This window comes from Pogona vitticeps, chromosome 1 (assembly GCF_051106095.1).
Source record: "Pogona vitticeps strain Pit_001003342236 chromosome 1, PviZW2.1, whole genome shotgun sequence".
NCBI lineage: Eukaryota > Metazoa > Chordata > Lepidosauria > Squamata > Agamidae > Pogona > Pogona vitticeps.
In genome coordinates, this window is record NC_135783.1 from 246,558,643 (window position 1) to 246,582,238 (window position 23,596).

Sequence of the window (23,596 nt, forward strand, 5' to 3'; positions counted from 1 at the left end):
CAGCATATAAGTTTTTGCGAGTGTAGAAGTGCACACAAGTGTGATCGATGACCATAAATGACCCTTCAGACTTGGGCACACAACTTGTCTAATGCATATCCTTTCCCTTCGGTAGGTGCTGAAACTGCTGTTGGTAGCCTGGGATCGGCGGCTGATCTTTGCCATTGGTACGTCAAGCACCACTGGCGAGTCAGACACAGTGATCTGGAACGAGATACATCACAAGACTGAGTTTGGCTCCAACCTTACTGGCCATGGCTACCCTGATCCCAACTACCTAGACAATGTGCTGGTTGAGCTGGTAGCTCAGGGCATTACAGAGGAGAGTGTGGCCCAGGAGAAGGATTGAGAATATGGGAGGAGAGGAGAAGGGCCTTGGCCCATAGGGGGTGGAGCTACAAGGATGGCCATATTCCATGGATCAAGTTTCCTCCCTCTTCTGCTGTGCCTGCTCTGTCCTCTCCTCCTCTTGCCACAGCCACCATTTGCCTCTTAAAAGAGCCAGCTCTGCCTCTCCAGCAATTTGTTGAGGGGCTTCCTCAGATGAGAAGCTTCTGGCTTACTCTTGTATGCCCCCCCCACAGTGTTTGGCTCATTGGAGCAAGCAAACCAGGGAGATTTTTTTCCCAGCATAGAGTGTCCTGGTGTGGTTTGAGGTTATATTAACCTCAGTACCTAAACCTGCTTTATGTTCGTAGTTCGGATCCCTAGCCTTATCCTTTTCTGGGATGCAGGGGCATCTTTGTGGGGGGAAATAAGGGAGCCACTTTAAATTCTGTGAAATGCAAAGTATGCCTTGGGGGCAAGCAGTTCCATAAGGGATTGCTGGTGGCACCACTAAGGAGTCAACAAGTTGGCTCTTTTCAAAGGCACTGAAAATTAAAAACCAGCCCTGGTCTTCTTTCGCTCTTTCTCTTTCTCTTTCTTTACCCAGCTAGGTGCCTGGTTCCTTGTTGTCATGTCACTGCTTTCATGTTGTGGGCTCAGTGTGAGTCAGAAATGTACTGTTGCTGGTCTGGTACTTTTCTCCTTGCAGGCTCCCACTTTCTATGGCTGCTGCTCCCACCTACAGTTCCATTCCAAGGCAGCAAAGAAGCTAGCCTGCTGCCTACTTGAATCTGTACCAGTCCCTTAGGAAAGCAGGCTGGACGTTCCTTCTCTTTGATAACATTCCAAACTGGGTCAGCTTTTATACAAGTTTCCATAACCAACTTTGAAGTGGTCTTAAACAAAATCAAAGAACTACAGCTGGCCTCTGGACTTGAACCTCAAATAGGAGCTTTCACCTCTTGCTTCCTTGAACTTGGCCTTTCTGAACTGGCCACCTGAACCTGCCTCCAAAGTCAGCCCATTCCAGACCAATCAGAGCTAGTATTTTGTCCTCTTGAGCTGAATCTGCTGAATCCAGCTGAGTTTCTTGATGCATAATCGGCTTGGTTAGCTTAAAGTCAGGTATACAGACCAGTAACAGAGCTGTGTGGCCCAAACTCTTTTTCCATTTTGTGAACTGCATCCCAGGTGTTGTTTTATGTCTGATCTGTTCCTATTGTGGGTTAAAAAGAATGAAGTTATGGAAGTGGTGGAGGTGGTATGCTTACTGTTTTTTTCCTCATGTACTCTCAAGGTGGGTTCTTTGAACTATTTGTATGGGGGAGTCCCCTGGATTCTGATTTGAATTTATTTACCTCATATTTTGGAGGGTTTGCCGTATATATGTATATATTTATATATGTATTTGTAATGTATGAGAAAGACTGAAGCTAGGATGCATAACATAACGGTACTTAAGATAGACCTGGAGGCTAAGTGCGACTACTACGACGATTGCCCTTTGCCATAACAATATAGGCAGGAGCGAGCAACCTGGTAACATCACAAGTGTGTTGGAACGCAAATCCCATCAGCCTGAACTAGTCTGGTAAAGAGTCAGGGTTTATGGAAATGGTTGTCCAAAACATAAGAGGGTACCAGGTTGCCTGTTTTTTGGCATATAGGTAAGACTGGCAGCCATTTTGAAATTGCCAGACCAATGATATATTCATACACATCTCTCTCTACCCTTGGTATTTTAACTGGAAATGTGTTGTTTTTAAAATGTATTAACAACCCTTGTGAAATCTTGTTGGGTAGGCTCGGATGAGAAGAGAGAGAAAGGGGACAGGTTGAAAAGAGAAGCATGTGAGGGTAGAAAGGGGCATGTTTGCAGAGGTGACTGACTGCATGCCTGCCCCCATGGGTGGTGGCTGGGTGTGCGTGAAAGAGGAGAAGCCCAGAGATGTCACAAGGGTTGTTAAGTCTGCGGTGTGTCTTTAAGGTTCTTAATTTTATTGGGCTCCTAGGTCCATGTTGCCTCAAGCCTCTTAGTGGCACTTCCTTCAAGAGGATGTTAACATTCCAGTATGCCTGCTTCTTTCTGAAAATCTAAATTGGTTTCAGAAATCACTTCCTATAGGCCATTAATGTAGCTAAAATTATGTTCTGCTTGTCCTTCTCCAACTCTCTGTGTCTCATAAGACTTACATTCTTTAATCTTTAAATCACTTACTCCGTAATAATAGTAACAAGGACATATCACCAGATCTGAGTTGCCTGGGCTTCCATTGTACAAAATAATTCCTATATCAGCTTCCCTGTTGAATTCACAATTACCTGTGTCTTCCCTCTAGAGATTTGGTTTGACTGAGAATCTCTTTACAAGCAGGTTTCAATGTTCCCTCTAAATATATTAAAACTGTCATTCCTCTCTTCCCCACGAATCTTCCTTCTTCCTCAGTTAACTCTGGCATTCCCCCAGATGCAACTTAGCCTCCAGGATAGGGTAAATATGTTGAAGGGTGACCTTCTAGAGACTGTCATCTCCCATCTGAAGGGAGTCAATTTACCTTTTATTTTACTTTTGGCTGATTAATTTTTCCTTTAATTCTCCAGCTGTTAAGGATTTTATACTTCACAGAAAATTATGATCAGTCTGAGGTGACACTGTTATTGGGGATGATGGACAGGGTTTCTTTCCCTGTCTTGTCTTTGTCATGTCCCAAAAGCAGGATGTGTGGGTGCTGGTAGTGGTAGGTAAGTAGGGAGGGAGGGGGCATGGTGGGAGGAACCATGCTATATATTGTTTGTTTGTTGTTTGTGAACGGTGCATTTGCCCGTCTCTAGTTTGTTGCATTGTGTAAGGATGGCACCCTTGGGGGTGTAACAATAAAAGGAAAACTCTACTGCCAGTTTCAGGAATGTTTTTGTGTCTGTGTTTTCTAAATCTGCGTGTCTGTCCTTTGTTCATTGTTTCTGTTTCCTGAACAGGTGGATGTGTACACTTTTGCTTAACTAGGAGAATAGCAGCTTTCAAACAAGTACAGAGGGGCATTGTCTAAATGGGAACAAGGGCTGATGTACAGCCCAAATATTAATAGAAAAACCCACTAATTGCTCTTAACACAGTTTGAAGAACGTTAGTGTTTAGGAACATGCTTCCATTATGTGGTTAGAATGAAAATCTTGCACATTTTAGTGTGAGGTGGTGGCCGGATCCTTTGAAGGGATGAAGCAGGAAATCAATTGGAATCAATCTCAGAATCTATTTGTAATCCCAGTAATCTAGGATTGTGTTATCTCTTTTCCTGGGAGAGATCCTGTGCCATATACAATTGTGTGACAAGCAGAAATTAAATAGTTAAACATTTTCTTCACTGCTTTCTCAAAGCACAGACATTTCAAGCACAGAGTTCTGACTCCTGTCCTCTGAAGATGCCGGCCACAGAGACTGGTGAAACGTTAGGAAGAACAACCTTCAGAACACAGCCAAAGAGCCCGAAAAACCTACAACAACCATTTTCTTCACTATTTAAAATGCAACACTGGGAATTTTGGATGCTCAATGCCTGTGGTGCAAAGTCTGTCAGGAAGAGGTTCGGGAAAATGCAAGCTGATGGCTGAGGCCCATCTTGGTGCTTGGTAGAAGTAAGCCCATTTGAATCAATGGAACTTACAGAAGAGTTGACTCACCAAATCTCTACTGATTCAGTAGGTCTACTATAGACCACTTACTACACTAAGCAACAGGATCTTGGTGTGGGCTGATCTGAATCCCCAGAATCTGTGGAGGGCAACTTAACAGCCTTCAAAACTGATGCCCCACCAGCTCAGTAAAGTAAAATGCAACAATCACACTGAGGCAAGTTTGAAAGAATAAATTCTTTGCTGCAATGTATGCAAAATGTTGCCAATACCTATCAGACATGTTTGATACATTTGTAAAAGAGCACAATATATCTTTTTTGCATTCTGGAATATATTTGAATACACTTTTATATGCCTTTGATAGATCAAATAAAGCAAAAAACCTAAGATACTGTAGACAACCTGCTGTGATCTACAGGCAGATCCGTAGCTGACTCATTGGTACATTATGGAAGAGTGCATTTTCCTGTCATCCTTTCCTGTGAGGATATATGTTCCTGTAATGGAGCACGCAGACTACTGACTGAACACAGGAGCTAGTCTCAATAGAATAAAATTGTGTTAATGCACCAGCCTTGTGCACTCAAAGCTACATTTGTGGCATGGGCTTAAGGGAAAAAGGAGGGGGTGGAAGAGCAGTCCTGTTCAAAGATAAAAGCAGCTTGCAGCTTCTCTGCTTCCCTGAGCCCCTGTGCTTTGTGGGCTGAGCTTTAAAGTTACTTTGAATCCTCTCCCTACCCATTCCCTCTTTGCTTTTCCTCTTCCTCCTCGGAGCTTAAGGGCTATACACACAAGGGACAAAAACATGCTTTCTTTTTCCTTTTCAGGAATTCAAAGTGTTCCCTTGCCCCCAAACGCTAGCTAAACCTTCTCCCGCTCTGTTCTAGCTGGCATTACTATGTGGGAATTAAAGCCTGCTCCTGTTATTAGTCAGTCTACAGTTTTGTTAGTAAGAAGATAAGAAATCAGAGACTGCTGTGTTCTTGTCTTATCCATCTTCTGTTAGAAAGTGGGGAGGGAGTGGGGAAGTGGAGTGTCCTTGTCAGGTTGCATTATCCAGCTGCAATATAAACTTAGAGGTAAAAAGGAGCCAAGCATCGTCTGCAGCAGTAGCAGTTTTTGCAACCTCCACGCATGATTGTGACTAAGAGCCTGTCCTCACTGACGTACAGTTGAGGTATATGATTCCCGGATAGCATTATTTGGCACAGGAAAAAAAAGATCTCCTCTGCTTGTGCTTCTGTTTAAAACGAGCCATCCCTTTAACAGCTGGCCCTTACCTTTCTGGCACAGGGCTAGGGCATGCAATCTTTGGGATGATTCATTGAGATGCAAAATAGCTCTTTGTTCTGCTTTTACAGATGGGTACTTCATTAAAATAGATTGCACTGAAGATAAGGATCTTTAAAGCACTGGTTGGATCTCACCAAATTCCACAGTGTGGACAGGCCCTAAATCACAGGATGCTGAGAGTGGATAAGCAAAGGAAATTGCTAAGAGGCTTTTAATGATGTAAAGGTGAGAAAGTACTTTTCCTGAGCTTTCATCTACTCAGTAGAGCAGCATCCCTGCACAGCATCATTCCTCTTTCATTTGGGGATCCCATAATATTCACTGTATTGGGTTCAGGCACTGTTAGCATCAGCTTGAGTACACAAAAATGCAGATTCCTGGCTCGGGGCTGCTTACCAGCACTGGATATGCAGCACCATCTGCCTTGAAATTTGAGCATCCTCTGGAGACTATCTATAAAATTCAGCATCTTAAACACGATGGTTACTTTAAGAAGACCTTCAAGGAGAGAGATCTAGAAAGAACAACAGAGTCATAGAATTGCAGAACTGGAGGGACACCACGGATCACCAAGACCAGCCCCCTGCCAGTCTTAAGCATCTCTGCCAGGTATCCTTTCAATCATTGAAACTATCTGTGAGTGACTTGCCTTGTTTCCTTCGGGGAACCCAACCTGCTTTAATAAAATGACACACTGGGTAGCACCTGTGGTCAAAATAAGTCCATGTGTATGCCCATGGCAGTCTCAGAGTACCACCACCTTGTAATCATCAGAATGAGTTTAGGCTTTCAGTTACACCAAGTGAGCATATTATGTCCTAAACTTCTCTAAAAGTCATGTACAGATACAGTCCTACCACTGCCTGAAATTCTGGAGATTTATTGCCTGTCAGTTTAAACAAGCCTATCCTAGGTAAACCAAATATGACTTGATATTGGACAGCTTCCTGTGTTCTTGATCTAATGGAAAGTGAATTTTGTAGCTGCTGACCTTGCTCTTGCTTCCACTCACACTGCACAGCTCATCCAGATGGAGTGCTTGCTTCACTTCCCTTTTTCCCAGTGGATCTCCCCTTTTAGAATTGGTTCAAAAATATTTCAGAAATGTTTAAGAAAGGGTTTAAAAGCACCTGTTCTCTGCTGAGTTTTTCTTATGGTCTTGCTACTTTAATAGGAACGGTTAATAGCAACACCAGTTACATTACAATTCCTGCCATTCAGAGCCAGGATGATGGCAAGCTGGCTGAAGGTGATGAGGTTTTTAATCTAACACAGCTGGGGGGTATCAGGTAGATAAAAACTGGCATAATTCTCTCTCTCGCACGCACACACATGCACACACAGAGAGAGACTAAACAGTTTGGTTTTCCTGTATCTGCTGGGGAGCATCCTCCATTTCATTTTGGTGGCTGTGAGCAGGGTGGTTCAGGATCAGGCTCTTCTCCTCTTCCTCTATCTCATGGTACTCTTTTGTCTTGTATCTTCTGCACCCATAGACACCCAGACCAATCAGAATGGCCAAGCCAATGGTGACACTGATGGTTATCCCAGCTGCCTCCCCTGTTGATAGGTTTCCACCAACATCCACACCTTTCTTCATATTATGAGGCACCTCAGCAGGGTTGCCTATCTTCCACAACTGGGTCTGAGAGTCTTTGACCCACATTTGACCATCATTGCTGTTTATTACCATAACAGTGTCAGTAGCGATGAAGCTCATGACAGGTTTGTGAGTGAAGGGTGGGAGCCGGGCTTGGGGTAAGGACCCTTCAGTGAAGCGCCCAGCCTGGACACAGTATTCTACCTGACATCCATCACTGATCAGAGCCAGGTGCTGGCTAAATCCTACAGGACACCTCTTGGGGTATGGGTCATTATCTGTTCCATTATGGGATCCCACCAATGGATTGCCTACCTGGCAACTGAAGAACCCTCCGAAGGGCACAGAGTACCTTTGCCCCCTTACATCGCGGCTGACACAAATTTTGAGCTGATCAAAAAGCTTCATCTGGAAATACCTGGAGGGACAGGACTGAGCATTGGTCATGGGGTTGGTGCTCTTGGTGGTAAAGAGGCCCCCAAAGAGGAATCCTGAGTTCTCGGGAACCGTGCCTCTTGCTGCACACCAATAAGAGCTAAATTGCACTTTTGAGAGTGTGAAAACATCCTTGCATACCAGCTTGCAGAACAACTTCCAGACAAAGCAGTCTCGATGGCAGTCCAAGTGGCTGTATCCTTCCTCCCGTTGCTGGGAGCTCAGTCGGATGGGGGTATAGCCTGCTGGGCAGGAGAAGGCTCCAGTGAGTGGGTTCTTCTGCTCCAGGCCTTGGCAGAGTATGGCAGCATCCGGTCCTTCCAGCTGAGCACACTTTTGGTAGGCTCCTCCAAAAGTGAAGTTGGTCATTGTCCCTTCACAGGTCCCGTCATCAGTGTTGGCATAGAAGTTGAAGTTGGGTGAGGCAGGATCTGTGCATCCAGGGTAAGTGTTGAAACTGTAATAGCGGGAGATGGCAGACGCCACAGTCCTGGCCAATTTCTTCACTATAAGATGGGGCAATCCTGGCAAGTTCTTTGGGGTGATAAAAAATTGCAAAGGCAAGCCAGAACGGTCAATAGCCACCAGGTGGTTGGTGATGCTTTCTTGCCAAGCTTTTAGGGTAATGCCAGGATAAAAAGGAAATCCTCCAATGCTCTCCACCCTGGAATTGGTGCGGTTGGCCAGGTACTGCTTGGTGAATAAATCTTCTGTGCCAACTGAAAATCCAGCATTGAAGTTGATTGTGTTGTGGAAAGAAACCCCGGCAGCAGCTGTGATGGAACTTCTCATAGATTGGCTGTCCTTCACAAAGGTGGATTTGATTTGGTCCTCTTGGACCAGACTAGCTCCAGCATCCACATCAGTGATAACATGAGTCCCGTAGTTCAGCACTAAGACCTCTGCCAGGTAGTCAGCCATTCGAGTCTGATTGTTTTCTAGATGACCAGCAATGGTAAAAAGCTGCTGCTGGAAACCTTCATCTAAGGTTGCTGCAGGGTCAAATTTTACAGTGTATACCAAATTTCTGACCTGAACCCTGGTGGTTACAGCCTGTTCTCTCACTTGGTGTGTTTTCATCCTGCGGAAATCACTGGAGAACCTGCCATTAATATTCAAATAAGACAGCTCTAAGTTAATAGAAGCGGCGGTGATACACTGGTAATCCATCCAAGAATCAATGATCTCCGAGTTCATCTCCAAAAAGCTATGCTTGAGGGCAATGCTGAAGACCTCGTTGGGGATGATATAAGACCCATCTTCTGTAGTTTTGCACAAAGAGTAATTCAGATTGATCACTCTCCCCATATCCACATTCCTCAGGTTGTCCCAGCCACCTCCAGGAAGAACTTCAAGGACAGGGAGTTTCAGCGCTTGCATACATCCTTGTAATCCAATAAATGGAGGATGCCTCGCAGGTTGGTCCATTGCCCAGCCCACCCCAAATATGAGGGCCAAGGAGAAAAAGGTGCTAAACTTACTCATGCCTCAAAAAGTGCAGAAGAAAAGCAAGCATCTGAAGGGTGTACACTGCTCCCGTCCCAAAGTGAATAACTGAGTGGAGGCTTCCTCTTTTTCATGGTTAACTAGTAATTGAAACAGGAAGCAAAACTACTGCTTTGCATTTTCCCTACTCAGATTGAAGGAACCTTCAAGAAAGTTTTTGCTTTCTTTTCCTCACCTTACCAGTACCAAGAGTACTGAATGTAATTAAAGCAATGAAAATTGCACTTTTGTTCTTGTTTAGTCGTTAAGTCGTGTCCAACTCTTCATGACCCCATGGACCAGAGCGCGCCAGGCCCTCCTGTCTTCCACTGCCTTCCAGAGTTGGGTCAAATTCATGTTGGTGGTTTCAATGACACTGTCCAACCATCTCGTCTCCTGTCGTCCCCTTCTCCTCTTGCCCTCACACTTTCCTAACATCAGGGTCTTTTCCAGGGAGTCTTCTCTTCTCATGAGATGGCCAAAGTACTGGAGCCTCAGCTTCAGGATCTGTCCTTCCAGTGAGCACTCAGGGTTGATTTCCTTCAGAATGGATAGGTTTGTTCTCTTTGCAGTCCAGGGGACTCTCAAGAGCCTCCTCCAGCACCACAATGCAAAAGCATCAATTCTTTGGCAGTCACACAATTGCACACATATCATCAAATTACAAATATGGCTCCTCTGCTTTTGGAAGAGAGATAGCAAGGAGACTAGCAGTGCATTTGCAAATGTCTGTTTCTTTATTAACCTTTTAGGAGGTATTTCAGACATAGACACCCCAAAAGAAGCAGTCATCTTTGCAATGCTTGGATCGCAAATAGCAGCATCTCAACCTCAAAGTCCATTTACAGCAGTGGTCCCCAACCTTGGGCCTCCAGATGTTCTTGGACTTCAACTCCCAGAAATCCTGGCCAGCAGAGGTGCTGATGAAGGCTTCTGGGAGTTGTAGTCCAAGAACATCTGGAGGCCCAAGGTTGGGGACCACTGATTTACAGTATCCTTGAAATACAAAATTTCATCTCCATGCTTTCTCGTTTGGAATCCTGTTGGACGTCAGCAGAGCACAAAGGCTAGCTAGTGCAGTAATATGGGATAGCCCACTTTTGCATGCTTGCCCTTATGCAAGCCGGGATCCTGGTTACAAACAGCTGATGACTGCTCTCGTTTGCCAGGATGAGAAGAGAGACCAGACCTCAAACAGATGGTAGCCATCAGATGGGAGGACAGTGCCTCAGTGAGCCTAAGGAAACTGCCTCCACACTAAGGGAATAATGCATGTCAAAGAGGCAAATATTCTTGTGGCTCTGCACCTATGGATACACTTGGTGGGAACCATATGTTTGCTGCCAAGTAATGTACGAAATTACATCGGCGTGCTCTGGTCCATGGGGTCACGAAGAGTCGGACACAACTAAATGACTAAACAACAACAATGTACGAAACACTGTTGTATTTCCAATCACCATACATGGGTGTGAAAGATGGACAGTCAAGAAAGTTGACAGGAAAAATTTGATTTGTTTGAAATGTGGTGCTGGAGGAAAGCTTTGTGGATACCCTGGACTGCCAGAAAGATAAACAAGTGGTTCCTAGATCAAATCAAGCTTAAACTATTTCTGGAAGCAAAATAACAATAATGATAACGATGACGACGATGACGATGATGATGATGATGATGAGACTGGGTCTGTCCTAATTTGGGCATGTCATGAGAATATAGAATTCTTTAGAAAGGCAATAATGCTGGGAAAGGTGAAAGGCAGTCAGAAAGGAGACCAAACACAAGGTGGATTGACCACCCTAAAGGAAGCCACAGGCTTGAGTTCACAATTGCTGAGCACGGCTGTTGAGGACAGGACATTTTGGAGATTGCTCATTCATGGGATCACCATATGTTGGGGGGCAACCTGAGGGCACATGACAACAGCAAGGCATGAAAGGAGAACCAGGTGTGCTGCTTGAAATATCAGACCATGGCTTAGGACACTGGTTCTTAACCTTGGGTTACTCAGGAGTTTTGGACTGCAACTCCCAGAAGCCTTCATCACCAGCTGTCCTGACTGGGGTTTCTGGGAGTTGCAGTTCAAAAGCATCCGAGTAACAAAGGTTAAGAATCACTGGCTTAGGAGACCTGGTGTCAAACCCCTTCTCAGCCCTAGAAATTCCCCAGAGGATGACAATGGTACACCACTCCTTGAGCACCTCACAAACCTTCAGAACCCTATTAGAGACACTATAATTCAGAAGCAACTTGATGGCACAGAAGTATCTCTCATTCTCCTTGAGCTACATTTTGGTGTGGTCGAAGCTATGACATTTCATTTGATTTACCATCCGCTTCTTATTACAACCCCACAAGATGGTCTCTGCATCCCACTCTTCTTCATTTCCTCTTCTTCTTCCTTTATCAGGCAGAAAGGGCTATTCAGAAAGAACACAGAGTTTGGGAAAGTGACTTTTTGGGAGCATGCCTCCTAGAATGCCAGGACCAGCCTGGTCTATGACTATGCTGTCTGGAAGGGTTCTGGGTTGTCATTCCATACATGTACTTCTCCAACCTCTGAAAGAATGTCACACACCAAGGGCTAGGAGATGGTTCCAATGTAGCCAACCAGCACAAGGCTATGTGTACATATATGTGCACAAGGGCATGCCTTTCACTTTAATTTTGTTTTCTTTTCCCCATCTTGAACTATATTACTATTTTTTTTATTTTATTATACTGTTTTTACTCGATTTTTTTATCGTTAGTTGCCCAGAGTAGACTTTGGTCTAGATGGGTGGGGTATAAATTTATTGAATGATTGAATGATTGAATGATTGAATGAATGGACGGACGGACGGACGGACGGACGGACGGACGGACGGACGGACGGACGGACGGACGGACGGACGGACGGACGGACGGACGGACGGACGGACGGACGGACGGACGGACGGACGGACGGACAGACAGACAGACAGACAGATAGATAGATAGATAGATAGATAGATAGATAGATAGATAGATAGATAGATAGATAGATAGATAGATAGATAGATAGATAGATAGATAGATAGATAGATAGATAGATAGATAGATAGATAGATAATGCCTGCACAGGAACAATTACTTTGTTCTGTTAATATAATAAGCTATACAGATGGTCTCGGGCCTTCAGTTCCTCTTCTCACTTGCTCATGACCAAAGTCAATCCCTTGAGGCTCTGCAAAAAGGTGGAAATGAATGCATTGTCAGCAGAAATGAAACTGCGAATGTTCTGAGCCAGTTAGTCACAGAGGGCAGGAAACAAAATACAGTAAATCTAGGGCCAGGAGAGCAAGCCTGGGAGGAAAGGGTTGAGTGGGAGCTGAGAGACTTGTCACACACATAATCTTTATGTCATCATTTTATAATTTAATGTGATGACTTTTATTTGAAAAAGAGTGCTTGCCTGGTTTGTTAGGAAACAGAGTTAGCACTGACTTCCACCATTAACCATTCCTGTCATCATCATGTTAGTTTCATATCATAAATAAAGAGTAATGTTCTTGCTCTCTCCTGTGCCATTTCTTCTTTTGTTTTTAACTTCCTCTTTCCAAAACCAATTTAGCTGACACAATTTTTAATGTGTGGTTAGCCCTCACAGGTGGGGATTTAGAAAGATTCATAAATACAGGAAACGTCAATAAGAATGAAGAGAAACATTGCAAGAGCAAGGCCCAAGGGAGGGGCAGGGGACTTGACAAATGGACATTTGCTCTTGAAATCTGTTCAGAACTAAACATGGACATTCCATTAACATTAGGCAGCCACTGATTGTGTAACTTCTCTCCTGCTTTGGTGTATTCCTCTGTCTTGGGATGCACACTTTAGTATGGTGAGGAGGTTTGAGTGTGTCAGGGAAGCTGAGAACAACATCAAGAGGACGTGAGACTCGTGCGTCCTAGCATATTCACCAAAGTCTAGAATAGTCAAAACTGAGACACAAGATAACTATGCCCTTCCTAAATCCACTGTTTGTATCAGCAGAAAAGAATTGCTAATGCTAACACTGTTGAGGGTGAAGGAATTCTTGAAGGGCAGGTATTGGACAACAGCAGCAGTGAAAGGTGATTGTAGTAGAGGATCTGGGACAGATGAAAGAGCTGACACTCAAGCTAATTGTTGAGCATAGGCTTGAATAATGGTTATCTTCATAGGTTTTCCATGGAGATTGACTGATATTATTTGGTCAAACTTTGTATTATAGCCACTAACTGCCTGAGCTATCCTCTTGGCTTTACTCTAGTTGCATCATTAGTGATAGCACTGTTTGTACTTGTCCCTTGCCCTTGCCCTGTAGCTGATTGAGCAATTTCTGACCTGAGAATATAATTATCCAGCAATATTTCTTTTTTCATTTTGGACTGTCTCATCATAGAGTTTTAAAGGTATGTATTGTTCAGCAATACTAACAAAAGTTAGCTTGCATGTCTGTAGTTGTCTATCAAAGATCCTCCACCATTCTCACCTTCAGCTACTGCTACAGATCAGTAGCTGCCCTCCCTAGAGGTTTCTCCATCTCCATCCCCATTGGAACTATCCATTCTCTTCTGCTGATGCTGCTGTTACTCCCGAAGAGGGTGGATAATCTTAGTCTGGTGCCTTGGCTATAAACACTCCCCCTTGGGTGACCCTGATAGGAGTCCAGGTTCATAATGGAGTCTAGCCTCCTGATGGCATTGCTCTCAACTTCTCTGATGCTCACAAACCTCCTCACCAAATTTAGGTGTGCAACCAAGAAAAGGCTGACAGGAAAAAAAAATGATTCGTTTGAAATATGGTGCTGCAGGAGAAATTACAGATACCTTGGACTGCGAGAAAGATGAACATGTGAGTCCTAGAGCAAATCAGGGCTTCATGAGAAGTCAAGATTCTCTGACTTCATGAGAAGTCAAAATTCTCTGGAGAAGGCAGTAATGTCAGGAAAAGTTGAAGGCAGCAGGAGAAGGGGAAGGCCAAATAGGAGCAATCCATGGTTTGGGCCCACATTGCTTGTTGGAGTGTCTTTCCCCAATGTCATCTGCCTGACCCACTAGATCATCACAGGTGAGACTTCTCTGAGTGGCTCCCCCCTGAGGGAGGCCCATAGGTCATCTACTAGAAGTAAGGCCTTCTCCAGTGTGGCCTCAACTTTGTGGAACCAGCTTCCGGAGGAGCATTGCCTGGCTCTCCCTCCCTGTGGACATTCAGGAGGCAACTGAAGACATGGCTTCTCAGGGAGGCTTCCTACATCCATCCTAGCTGACTGCCACTTTTCTTTTCTGTTGCTTTAGTGCCATCTGGTTTTATTGGTGAGTTGTTATACTGGTCTTACGCAGTTTTAGTTTTCTCTTGGTTCTCTTTTGTTTATTGTAAACTGCCCAGAGTAGTGCTTCAGCACAAATGCAGAGCAGCATACAAATAAATAAATAAATAAATAAATAAATAAATAAATAAATAAATAAATAAATAAATAAATAAATAAATAAATAAATAAATAATAAAGATGGACTCCATTAAGTAAGCGACTGGCTTGAGTTTACAGGAGTTGAGCAGCGCTGCTGAGCAGAGGGCATTTTGGAGGTCGCCCATTTATGGGGTCTCCATAAGTCAGAGGCAACATGAGGGCAAGAACAAAAAAAACTTTCACTACTGAAGCCACCGGAATAAAGCTGAAAAACTATTTAGATGCTGATATGCACAAGAGGTTAAAGGGATGATCCTCTGGAAATGACAAATTCAGAAGAAACCAGATGACACAAGACATTGCACAAGCAATGTAATGTAAAGTCTGATCAAATGATATTGATCAGACTTCATGAAAAGCCTACTCAATTAGTTTTCCTTCAAGTCTAGTGCATTTTGCAAGAAGCAAAATTAAAAGGTGGCAAAAATAGGGTCAACATCTTAAATTCAGCTTTTCAGTAATTTGCACATAGGGACAAATTAAAATCATTAGAACTATTATAACAATTATTGTGAAGAAGTAGAAAATAAGAACTAGACAGGAAACTCAAGATGCCTTTTTTATAAGCTCCCAGAAAACAAAGGGAAATTCACAAATGACTAACCTAAGGTTACCATACTTCAGATCATGAGTAAACAAAAAATACTGGAAAATACAATAATGCTAGGAAAAAGGGGAAAGTAGTAGGAAAAGTGGAAACTCTACCATGGAATAATTTAATTTAATAAAGTAAGCCATGGCTTTTTGCTTTCAGGACCTGATCATGTTTTTTAATACCAGTATCTTCTAGAAGTAATTAATGCATAGAGTTGCCCTAAGTTGGAGGTCACTTGATGGCACATAAAAACAATGCTGGACGAACTCCTGTTGCTTCGTGTGGTAAGCTGCAAGTGAAGTAGGCCTATTGAATAACTCAGTTGATTCCTTTATGTAAGTTTCATTGATTCAGTAGGTCTACTTCACTTGCAGCTTACCACAAGAACCAACAGAATCTCAGCCATTGTGTTCTCAGGCTTCCTAACATCATGCAGAGCAACTGGCTTGTTAGGTCAGGACAGGGCAATCAGCTGCTTATGTCTTGTGGCTATGCTGCGTTTGCTGCCATAATCACTGAGACAGCAAAAATAAACGAGAGCCAAGGTCAAACACTTTGTTCCCTACCTCCAAACTGTAGATTCTTTTGCTATTTTAAGTTTTCTCTTACATTAAAATTTGAAACCCAAGATTGCAATACAACATTTAACCCAATTTACTCTCTGTTTTGCTAGTTCACTGAATTAATATCCATCAGTTATTTTGCAATACAATCTACTCCACATTTAGACTAAGGGAGTTCTCAAGCAAAAACTGATAAGATACTGCCTCAACTCAGACATTTTCCTATCTAATGGATAAAAAGTTGTTGTTTAGTCGTTTAGTCGTGTCCAACTCTTCGTGATCCCGTGGACCAGAGCACGCCAGGCCCTCCTGTCTTCCACTGCCTCCCGGAGTTGTGTCAAATTCATGTTGGTGGCTTTGATGACACTGTCCAACCGTATTATCCTGTGTTGTCCCCTTCTCCTCCTACCTTCACACTTTCCTAACATCAGGGTCTTTTCCAGGGAGTCTTCTCTTCTCATGAGATGGCCAAAGTATTGGAGCCTCAGCTTCAGGATCTGTCCTTCCAGTGAGCACTCAGGGTTGATTTCCTTCAGAATGTAATGGGAGGCAAATGCTTGTATTTCTTGGAAAGATCTTTATCTGGGGTTTATCTCTGTTCTCAAGCTGTTCCCCCTTTTCTCCTCTTTAACCTACCCATTTTTGAAAAGATAAAATCTGCCATTGAAGTTGATTTCAGAGAGGAAGATATGTGAACTATATACTTTCTATTTTTTTACTGTTGTGCTCTACAAACTGGATTCTAGGGAATAGATGGACAATCTCTGCCCCTTCAGGAGTTACTGGACTTAACTCCCATTATCCCTTACCACTGGTCATGGTAGTTTGAACTACTGTACTGGTTGAAGAAGTCTAAAATATCTGAGAAGTCAAAAGTTCACCACTAAAGTACAGAAAATTTTGTTATTAACAGTGGTTATTCTCAAAACTCTGGTGTCCTGGAGTTGTAAACAATATAGTGTGATCAAACAGTAAGCACAAATATCCACTCACCTCAAACCTCAGGCCAAACAATGTATTGAACCATGATAGCCTGTTGCAGCTGAAACAATGCAGAGACTTGTGGTAATTAAAGACAAATTTATTATGGCATAAGTTTTTGTTGACAACAGTCCACTTTATGAGATGCATAAAGGTCACCTTCAGTTAGCTCTCTCTCTGTGTGTGTGCTTAAAATTGTAAACCATTAGGCCAGAAGGAAATGCTATGGAGAAAGCAAGTACTGTACAGGTGTAACTACCTTAACTGGTGAAATGATTAATAGAAATCTTATGAGAAAAACTGCCCTTTTTTTGTTCAAACCATAAGAGACAGAGCTGGAATCCTTGATGATTTCGAGTTTAAGGGTCTTACATTTAATGTTGCCCTTAGATTTGCTCTTAAACACTTCCTTTTGTTTGTGAATGGACCAGACACCTTCAACTTGATAGACAAATTATCCCTGCTTCTCAGGTTTTGTTCTCTTTCTATGATCATTACATTTGGTCTCCTTTTGGCTTATTGTGTTGTGAACCTATCTCTAAACATCTGCCTACAAAATCAATTTTATATGCCTTCTCAGGCACTCTCTAATAAAGAATGAGAGTTATATGAGGAGCAGGAGTACCATACCCTTTTGCCTCTTTTTTGTTGCTCTCTATGATGTGTGGAGGGCAACTTTCTAAAGATGAGATTTTCCCCTGTCCAGGCAGGTTGTCCGCAATGTTCAGGAAACAGCATTCCACAACATGGGAAGAGACTCCATGGATAAAGAAGGCTGCTTTCTTCAGAAAAGTCATCCTCCATGTAAGTTCTCAAGTCAAGACCCCACTGTACAGACAAAAGGAAAGCAATGATGGACTGAGACAGTGCTAAAGCATTCTCCCCACCATGCTCAAAATTCATTTGTTTGATAGTTTGTATATTCATTTGTTCATTCATAATTTTTTTGAAATTTGTCCTAAAAAGGACAGTCTTTGTCCTAAAAAGGACTCAAGGTGGCTAACATCATTAAAAGACAATATAAATGCTAACAGTGAGTATACAAACACTAAAAAAGGTTAGCGAATGTCTTTGTTGTTTAGTCGTTAAGTCGTGTCCGACTCTTTATGATCTCATGGACCAGAGCATGCCAGGCCCTCCTGTCTTTCGCTGCCTCCCAGAGTTGGGTCAAATTCATATTGATAGTTTCGATGACACTATCCATCCATTTCATCCTCTGTCATCCCCTTCTAATCTTGCCTTCACACATTCCCAACATCAGGGTCTTTTCCAGGGAGTCTTCTCTTCAGGGTCTGTCCTTCCAGTGAGCACTCGGGGTTGATTTCCTTCAGAATGGATAGGTTTGTTCTCCTTGCAGTCCAGGGGACTCTCAAGAGCCTCCTCCAGCACCACAATTCAAAAGCATCAATTCTTCTACGGTCAGCCTCCTTTATGGTCCAGCTCTCACTTCCATACATCGCTACTGGAAAATCCATAGTTTTGACTATGCACACCTTTATTGGCAAGGTGATGTCTCTACTTTTTAAGATGCTGTCGAGGTTTGTCATCACTTTCCTCCCAAGAAGCAGGCATCTTTTAATTTCGTGACTACTGTCACCATCTGCAGCGATCACAGAGCCCAAGAAAGTAAAATCTGTCACTGCCTCCATATCTTTCCCTTCTGTTTGCCAGGAGGTGATGGGACCAGTGACCATCATCTTAGTTTTTTTGATGTTGAGCTTCAGACCATTTTTTGTGCTCTCCTCTTTCACCCTCATTAGGTTCTTTAATTCCTCCTCACTTTCTGCCATCAGAGTGGTATCATCAGCATATCTGAGGTTGTTGATATTTCTTGCGTCAGTCTGAATTCCGGCTTGGGATTCATCCAGTCCTGCCTTTCGCATGATGTATTCTGCATATAAGTTAAATAAGCAGGGGGACAATAAACAGCCTTGTCTACTCCTTTCCCAATTTTGAACCAATCAGTTGTTCCATATCTAGTTCTAACTGTGGCTTCCTGTCCCACATATAGATTTCTCAGGAGATAAATAAGGTGGTCAGGCACTTCCATTTCTTTAAGAATTTGCCATAGTTTGTTGTGGTCCACACAGTCAAAGGTTTTGCGAAGTCAATGAAGCAGAAGTAGATGTTTTTCTGGAACTCTCTGGCTTTCTCCATAATCCAGCGCATGTTAGCAGTTTGGTCTCTAGTTCCTCTGCCCCTTCGAAATCCAACTTGTATTTCTGGGAGTTCTCGGTCCACATAATGCTGAAGCCTACCTTGTAGGATTTTGAGCATAACCTTGCTAGCGTGTGAAATGAGTGAATGTCTACAAAGAACTAAATTTTAAATATTTTAATGGAATGTTTCCCCAAAATCTCTTGAAATTGTGTTTTGAACAAAACAGATGGTATTTGTCAGCTGAGGTTCTTCTCACACAGCATGATGAGACAGGCAGCATTGTATAGCTAGCTATTCCACCTCATTCTCTTGAGTAGATTTTCTGTGGTAAGGGAAAGGATAGAAGAAGTGGCAGCAAATGAGGGAGGATTATGAGTGGGAGACAACATTGTCTGAAGTCATCTCCTTCTCACGTTCAGTGAAGGAGATGGGGTGATGGTATGATAAAAGCCTTGCTTGGAACCAGTCATAATAACAAAGTCCACACCTGTTATAATTATTCAAATAAAAGGAGCAGTTTTTATATTTTTATATTTTATATTTTATATTTTATTTTTATTTTTATACACATGCTAGAATTTTCCTCCAAGGATTTAAGGAAATTTCATTTTCTAAGATATACCAGCGTTTGCAAGAAACCTCTGAACTGTTTGAGTAGCCTTCCTTTTCAGAAGGATTTTTGTGGGGGGAAATCCCCAAGGACTTAAAAGCACATCTTAAGTCACAAGTCTAGCCAGATCCCCAAACCACCGAATGACTTTTCCCCCCAAAATTGAAATATATTTTAGGCGCAATGTAGGGGGTGTGGGTGTAAGAGGTTGTGTGGGCTTCCAGACAGGTTGTGTGGGCTTCCAGACAGAGGGCCCCTAGCATTACCTATGAAAAGATGCCATGCAGATGTTCTGCCTTTCCTGTTTAATGGATTTTCTGGAAGTTTGAAAATGAAGCTTGTATTGTGCAGTCACCCTGCACACAGAATTCTATAAGGGATCCCTAAATCATTGTAACCCTCCTGTGCTCCTCCCAACTGCTTCTACCTTTTTTCCTTATTATAGAAATCTGTTATAAGGGAAGTACTCCACATAGCAGCTATGTGAACCCTTTTGACTGGTAATGCTGTTTATGGGAAGTGTCTTTTGTGGTAGATGGTGAAGAAGAAGAAGAAAAATTAAAAAATAAGAAAAAGGGAGGAATAATAATAATTTATATTGCCGTCTACACCTGAGTGCATGAACAACCTGTACGTCAACATAAAGCTCTTCAGACTAAGAAATGATCAAGAAGAATTAACCAACTTCTAAAAAAAATTAGGGCTAAAAAGTTCAAATAAACTACACTGGTTGCTGACCTCTCCCCACACCAAACACTTATGGCTTCAGGTTAAACATATAGATTTTGAAACCTCATCTAAATTTGTCCAATTCTGGTTCCATATGAAGGTGCTGGAGAGAGAATTCCACATTTTTGGAGCTAAGTGAGGAAATGCCAGAAGCCTGGGATTTGCTCCCTTAGTCCAAGGGACGAACACGAGGAATCTGCAAACCAAGTCCTCTTAAGAGGGATATGCCATGCTACCAGCTCTGCTAAACAAGAAGTGATGAGGAGACCAGACTGTTCCAAGTGGAACAAGCAGAAAGCATGTGGACTCAGAGGTGGAAGCAGGGTGGAACAGCTGGGGGTTTGCCTGATGTGCAGAGAGCCCAATGAATCTACAGTACTGCTGGAAAGGTACAGACCTGCCCATTGGTATTTGTTGTTGGAAGGACACAAAACTTTCCTCTCCCAACTTGTATGTGCTGCCTCCGGTCTCACCTCCGCGGGCACAGGGATTGGCCCCAGCATGGAAACAATATGGCTGCTTCATGCTCATATCCAGGATTTCCTCCCCATTCCTCTCCCTGCTTAGGCCCATCTCACATGCCCCAAGTTCAACCAACAGGCCAGAGAAGCAACAAGCACCAAAATTGCTAGCTGCAGCTCTGTCCGGATAGCACATGAAATTTTGTGAATAATAATGAGTGCAATTGCACAACAAGACTCCAGTAAGAAACTACTTGGGGTGGAGGGAGGGGTCGCACCCAGATTGACACTTTACATTCATAGCTCAAAGCAACTCAATAGTCTCCTTAAATGCTCCAGGACCCTCTCTCAACCCCCCTTTCCGGTTGCTTCCTTTGTTAGCTGGCTTTCCTCTCTCCTCTCTTTTCTGCTTACCAAAAAAGAATCGTAGTGCCATACCATATATGTAAAAGAACAAAGCCATGAGCTTTAAGTAAATGTTTTTGTTTCCTTTAACCAAGAAGCAAGCAGACTCCATGATTTGTCCTTTTCCAAGAAAAAAGGGTGAGACAAGCAGATCTTTTCATGCTGTTCTCTGCGCTGGAAAGGGAATAACCAAATTCCAAATTGCTCCAACAAAAGTGCCCATTATTAGCTTCAGCTGATATACCAGCTCTGGCCCTTCTATGACAGCTATCTGTGCACTGGTAACCTTTCATTGTAAGCATTATTTATTTATTTATTTTTATTTATTATGTGGCACATAATTTGCAGAACTGCCCACTGTTCAGAAAGATCTGTTACTAAGAACAGAACTAAAAGGCTGCTCATTAGGATTGGCTATTTCTCATATATTTCGCGAGTTCTATGTCAACTGCATTGGCTACTGGTTTGTTTCTAGACATGAGTCAAAGCATTGGTGTTAGTCTTCAAGTCTGAAAAAGCTTAGGACCAGCTTGTTATGATGGCTGAAGTCCTCTGGCCCAGTTATGCAAGTGTAACTTTGAGAGACAAATTGCTGTAAGTTAAGAAATCTCCATAGGCATTATCTGTCACATGCTGAGTCCTATAAAGCAGTGGTCCCCAACCTTGGGCCTCCAGATGTTCTTGGACTTCAACTCCCAGAAATCCTGGCCAGCAGAGGTGGTGGTGAAGGCTTCTGGGAGTTGTAGTTCAAGAACATCTGGAGGCGTAAGGTTGGGGATCACTACTATAAAGTATGGCAAGTTGCTTGCAAATGTTACGCTATTGGCATAACTGCACAACAGGATTTCAGCCTCCATGTTGAGTTTTTTTTTCATCTGATAGTCTAGAGCTCTTTTCCTTTTCTCTTTCCCCTCTGTTCCTAGTTCAAGCACATTTTTTTTGTATAGGTGCTTCTATTTACACAAGTTCCAAAAAGAACATCCATTAGACTTCACAGCTTCTTCGCACAAACAGACACTTCAGCTATTTCTAATAGCTCAGCTCTTAGCAACTCAGTGTTTCCCCTGACTCTGGCCTAACAACAATCACTTCTACAAACTAAAACCCTGCTTAATGCCTTCCAGAACAGAGCTCTCATCTATCTCATGCCTCTTTTCGTCTCGAGTTTAAATTGAAATTCTCTCACACATATACCCTTTTTATATGTATTTATATAAATTGATATATTTCTGGATATATAAAACAGCATCTCTACAGCCAGACAGTGTATCGGCCCATTAGCACACTGTTCACATTCTATCCGTTCTCCCAATTGTTTGAACAGCCAATCCACCACTGCCAATCCAGCCCAGTCACTATGTGTAGTACTTCAAGTTCAAGTTTATTGAGGTTTAATAGCCCATGGGCCATACATACACCACGTCAAGTTTTGGAGTTTAAAATATGTTAAAAAAGAAATTTGCCACATCTACAACTCAATTTTTGCAAAGATTGGTCAAAAGTACTTTTAGTCTTGTGGTATCTGAGAAGGCTGAATGTTTCAGTAGCCATTTTTGGAGGAATCGCTCTCTTGCTGTTGTGTATTTCGGACAGTAAAAGAAGAAATGGGAGGGAGTATCAAGTTCTAACAGGAAATAATCACAATAAGGCCACGACTACTTATGGAGAAATTGATTCAGCAAGATTGGAACCCCCTCCAAGAGGATGCTAGGCAGAAATGCTCACCACTTCATTTGGGAATTAAATACTCTACCCAATTTAATCTGCCTCTTTACCTGAACATACTGACAATTCCAAAGCTAAGGTGGTCATATAGGATTGCTCGGTGCAATGTGCTTCCAACGGCTCAGATGAGGGGATGATTTCTCAAGGTAATCCCGGACCAACGATATGCATACCAGTATAACCCTGTAGAGAGATGTCTATTGAAGTTTTATTATTGCAAAACACCCCAAGGACATCTGCCATTCAGGCAGTATATACATTTGATAAATAAGCATTTGATAAATGCATAAATGGTTATTTTATTTTTATTTTTATTTTTTTTTAATAATATGCTTAGGGACGTGGTGGCGCTGTGGGCTAAACCGCAGAAGCCTGTGCTGCAGGGTCAGAAGATCCGGCAGTCGTAAGATCGAATCCACGTGACGGAGTGAGCGCCTGTCGCTTGTCCCAGCTCCCGCCAACCTAGCGGTTTGAAAGCATGCAAATGCAAGTAGATAAATAGGGACCACCTCGGTGGGAAGGTAACAGCGTTCCGTGTCTAAGTCACACTGGCCACGTGACCACGGAAGATTGTCTTTGGACAAAACGCTGGCTCTATGGCTTGGAGACGGAGATGAGCACCGCCCCCCAGAGTCGGACACGACTGGACAAAAATTGTCAAGGGGAACCTTTACCTTTACCTTTACTAATAATATGCTTACAAATTAGGCATTAACATATACATGCCAGTTAACCAACTAAATATTGTATCCTCACTGCATTCTGCACTGCTGACAGAGGTTAGAGAGGCAAATTTATTTATTTATTTATTTATTTATTTATTTATTTATTTATTTATTTATTTATTTATACCCCCCTCTAGACCACGTCTACACATGCAAAGCCGCATGTGTCAGTCTGATCCCTGCTAATCTATATATTTTCCTACATAGAGTTGCATTCAATGCTGCACAACATTAGAAAACTGCTTTTTAAAAAAATATATCCTTCTTCTTCCCACAAACCGTTGTGTCCTGTGTATTTTCCCAAGTGGAAAGCTATTTTCTGCGTTCAAACTTTTTATAAAACAGATTATGCTCGTCCTTAAAAGTGTGCTGTTGCTGTTGTTGGGAATTTAACCATGATA

At 42.7% G+C, this 23,596-nt stretch overlaps 2 protein-coding genes across 4 annotated transcripts in view; one reads left to right on the top strand and one right to left on the bottom strand.

The window, feature by feature from the left end:
- The window catches only part of DTX4 (deltex E3 ubiquitin ligase 4), a 52,572-nt gene extending 49,354 nt beyond the window's left edge, over positions 1–3,218 (top strand). For both annotated transcript variants that reach the window (XM_078383544.1, XM_020792289.3), the window contains one exon: positions 116–3,218. In XM_078383544.1, the coding sequence (XP_078239670.1) occupies positions 116–349 (234 nt within the window). In that variant the 3' untranslated portion in view covers positions 350–3,218. The remainder of the gene's footprint in view (positions 1–115) is intronic.
- MPEG1 (macrophage expressed 1) lies at positions 922–22,694 on the bottom strand. 2 transcript variants are annotated; one of them, XM_078383543.1, is made up of 2 exons: positions 8,770–9,545; positions 922–8,390 (listed from the first exon to the last, which is right to left on the bottom strand). In XM_078383543.1, the coding sequence occupies exons 1-2, from the start codon at positions 8,802–8,804 to the stop codon at positions 6,605–6,607; spliced, it is 1,821 nt and encodes a 606-aa protein (XP_078239669.1). In that variant the 5' UTR covers positions 8,805–9,545; the 3' UTR covers positions 922–6,604. The 2 variants fall into 2 exon arrangements, with proteins under 2 accessions (XP_078239669.1, XP_078239668.1); XM_078383542.1 differs by having other exon boundaries at positions 922–22,694.
- Between the last annotated feature and the right edge of the window lie 902 nt (positions 22,695–23,596).

Bases quoted from the DNA above. Each gene is read 5' to 3' on its own strand.
- MPEG1 (XM_078383542.1), bottom strand. From the start codon at position 8,773: ATGAGTAAGTTTAGCACCTTTTTCTCCTTGGCCCTCATATTTGGGGTG.